Here is a 2,494-nt window from a genome sequence, read left to right as displayed (position 1 = left end):
CCTGGCAAGGTATTCCCTTGACAGTCACGTGATCTTGAAGATTATGACCGACAGCTAAATTTTGTATTACATGGATACCATGTTTCTGAAGCTCATAAGATGGGCCTATTCCAGAAAGCATTAGTAACTTTGGAGAATTTATAGCACCTGCAGATACAATCACTTCTTTCTTTGCCATTACTGTCCTACTTTGACCTGTGACAGTATCTGTATACTCAACACCGATCGCTGTTTTTGTGCGTCGATCAATCAAAATCCTTGTTACAAAAGTTCTGGTCTTTATAAACAAATTAGACCTTTTGCCTCTAATTGGCCGCAGAAAAGCTTTGTTTGTACTTCCCCGAGATCCATTATATGATGTTGTCTGCAAATGCATGGCTCCTAACTGTGACTCCGCATTAATGTCTATATTTTTAAATCCAAATTCTTGAAGTCCTTGTAAAATAATTTTTGCATCTGGTGTGGTATAGGGAAACCTTTCTACAGATAAATATCCTCCAGTTTGATGATACATGGGATTTGCATTCAGAATCTGCAAGTTACATAAAATTATTACAAAATTCTAGCAAATCTCTTTTAGGATTTACAAAATATGGATTTGCTTACATCCTGATCATGGTTATCTTCCGATTTTTTAAAGTACGGCAACACGTCTCTGTAACTCCAACCAAGATTTCCCGATTCTTGCCAATGATCATAATCGTCTGGACTTGCTCTAACGTACAACATGAAGTTTAATGTACTTGATCCTCCCATTACCTACACAAAACAATTTCTTAATTTCATGAAACTGCATATAAATAAAAAAAATATCATATTTAATACTTTTATACAAGCTTTGGTTATTAATAATTAAGTCATTACTTTGCCACGCGGCCAGACACATCCTTTTTCTAATAAACATGCACTTGGTTCTGGCTGAGTTTTATAGTTCCAATCAATGTCAGTTTTTTCAATATCTACCACGAATCCTGGTATATCGGCAGCTTCTGGTTCCTCTCTTCCAGCTTCCAATAAAAGTACCTTACAATAGATGAAAAAATTATAATCATCTTATTGAAATTGTTGTAAGATTATGCGTCGACTGTGATACCACCCTCTTCATAAACCCAAAAATTGTTAATTTAAAGCGTTAAACACAATTGTTCAAAATTAAAGAAAAATTCTCCATTTTTAATATTTTTGAAGTATATTTACATTCCATTCGCTGATTTCTGAGAGTCTGTTTGCAACTACGCATCCTGCTGATCCTGCTCCTATAATAATGAAATCATACGCCGGTGGCTCTTGCTGTACTTGCTTAAAATATAAATTTTTTGTGAATATTAGATGAACTTTTTAATAAGTGAATCAGGGTATATTCTAAGGAAATTTAAACTTTGCTCGATGGGCGAGTTGCCTTTTACGGCGTGAGCCAACAATTAGTGCGAGCTCCAAAGATGTCAATATATATAATTTCTAAAAAAAAATCCAACTTCTACATTTGGACAAGCGTAATAAAATTTTCCTATTGTGATATGAAACGGGATCCTTTTTATAAATAAAAAAATTCTTCTAACAGAAAAATAATTATGGACAAGAACGAAGAAAAAAGGAGAACAATCAGAAGACAACGCACTAAATCCCCTTCCTTATCTTTTTATCTTTTCACTTATCTTATACTTTTATTGTTATAAAATCACAACGAATACACATTTGTAAGTAATATTTACTATGAATGTTAAATATAAATATTAATATTAACGATTTAGTAAATATTATTTTCAAATGTTTATTTATTGTTTTTTCATGATAAAAAAGCGTAAAAGACGAAAGAAAAAAAGGAAGAGCATTTGGTTGGTTGCATTCACATGTTTCTTTCCTTTTTTCATTTTTCTCCGAAAATCTTTTTATTTTACAGGACATTTTTTTTCAAAAGGACTTTTTTAGACTACAATAGGAACTTTCTTTGATGGTTGTATTCGGTTTGGATTCTTCTTTTTTATTCTTAGGAATTTTAAACTTTAACTTGATTGTTGGATGTTAAATAGGGATTAAATTTTATTGGAATCCAATTTAAGTTTCCTTAATTGTAATTTACATAGATGTTTTACAATATTATGCGTGATAATTCATTTGTACAGAGGATCAGTCTTCTTAAAGTTTTAAAAATATGTATATCTTATTTGATAAATGTTTTATTGTTGATTATTTATCTTTCTTATTTACATGTTCAGCGTTATCCAAAAACGTGGTTTGATACTTTCCTTCTTCCATTTGGCATTGCTCCTTACAGCACGCCCTACAATAAACCTTTATTCGAAACGAAGTTCATCAAACAAATTTTTTATTGTAGCGAATTAAAAATGTTATATGAGGATAGCCAAAAAATTGACAATTATGAGTCATAGTCATTTTTTACTTTTCTTTTTAATATTAAATTTGTTCTTCAATTATATCAGTTAATCATATTTTAAGATCTGGATTATCTTTAAGCTAATTTTTCAACGATTTG

General features: G+C 30.9%; 1 protein-coding gene across 1 annotated transcript in view; it reads right to left on the bottom strand.

Annotated features, from left to right (window-relative positions):
• Positions 1 to 2,494, bottom strand: part of LOC117170850 (glucose dehydrogenase [FAD, quinone]-like) — a 5,711-nt gene that overhangs the window by 914 nt on the left and 2,303 nt on the right. Inside the window, exons 2-5 of the mRNA XM_033357894.1 lie at positions 1,198 to 1,299; positions 865 to 1,023; positions 607 to 759; positions 82 to 532 (exon numbers count right to left, since the gene is read on the bottom strand). Of these exons, the coding sequence (XP_033213785.1) occupies positions 82 to 532; positions 607 to 759; positions 865 to 1,023; positions 1,198 to 1,299 (865 nt within the window). The remainder of the gene's footprint in view (positions 1 to 81; positions 533 to 606; positions 760 to 864; positions 1,024 to 1,197; positions 1,300 to 2,494) is intronic.

The sequence above is a fragment of the Belonocnema kinseyi genome, chromosome 4 (assembly GCF_010883055.1).
Source record: "Belonocnema kinseyi isolate 2016_QV_RU_SX_M_011 chromosome 4, B_treatae_v1, whole genome shotgun sequence".
NCBI classification, from domain to species: domain Eukaryota; kingdom Metazoa; phylum Arthropoda; class Insecta; order Hymenoptera; family Cynipidae; genus Belonocnema; species Belonocnema kinseyi.
This window is presented reverse-complemented; position numbering and strand designations above follow the sequence as displayed.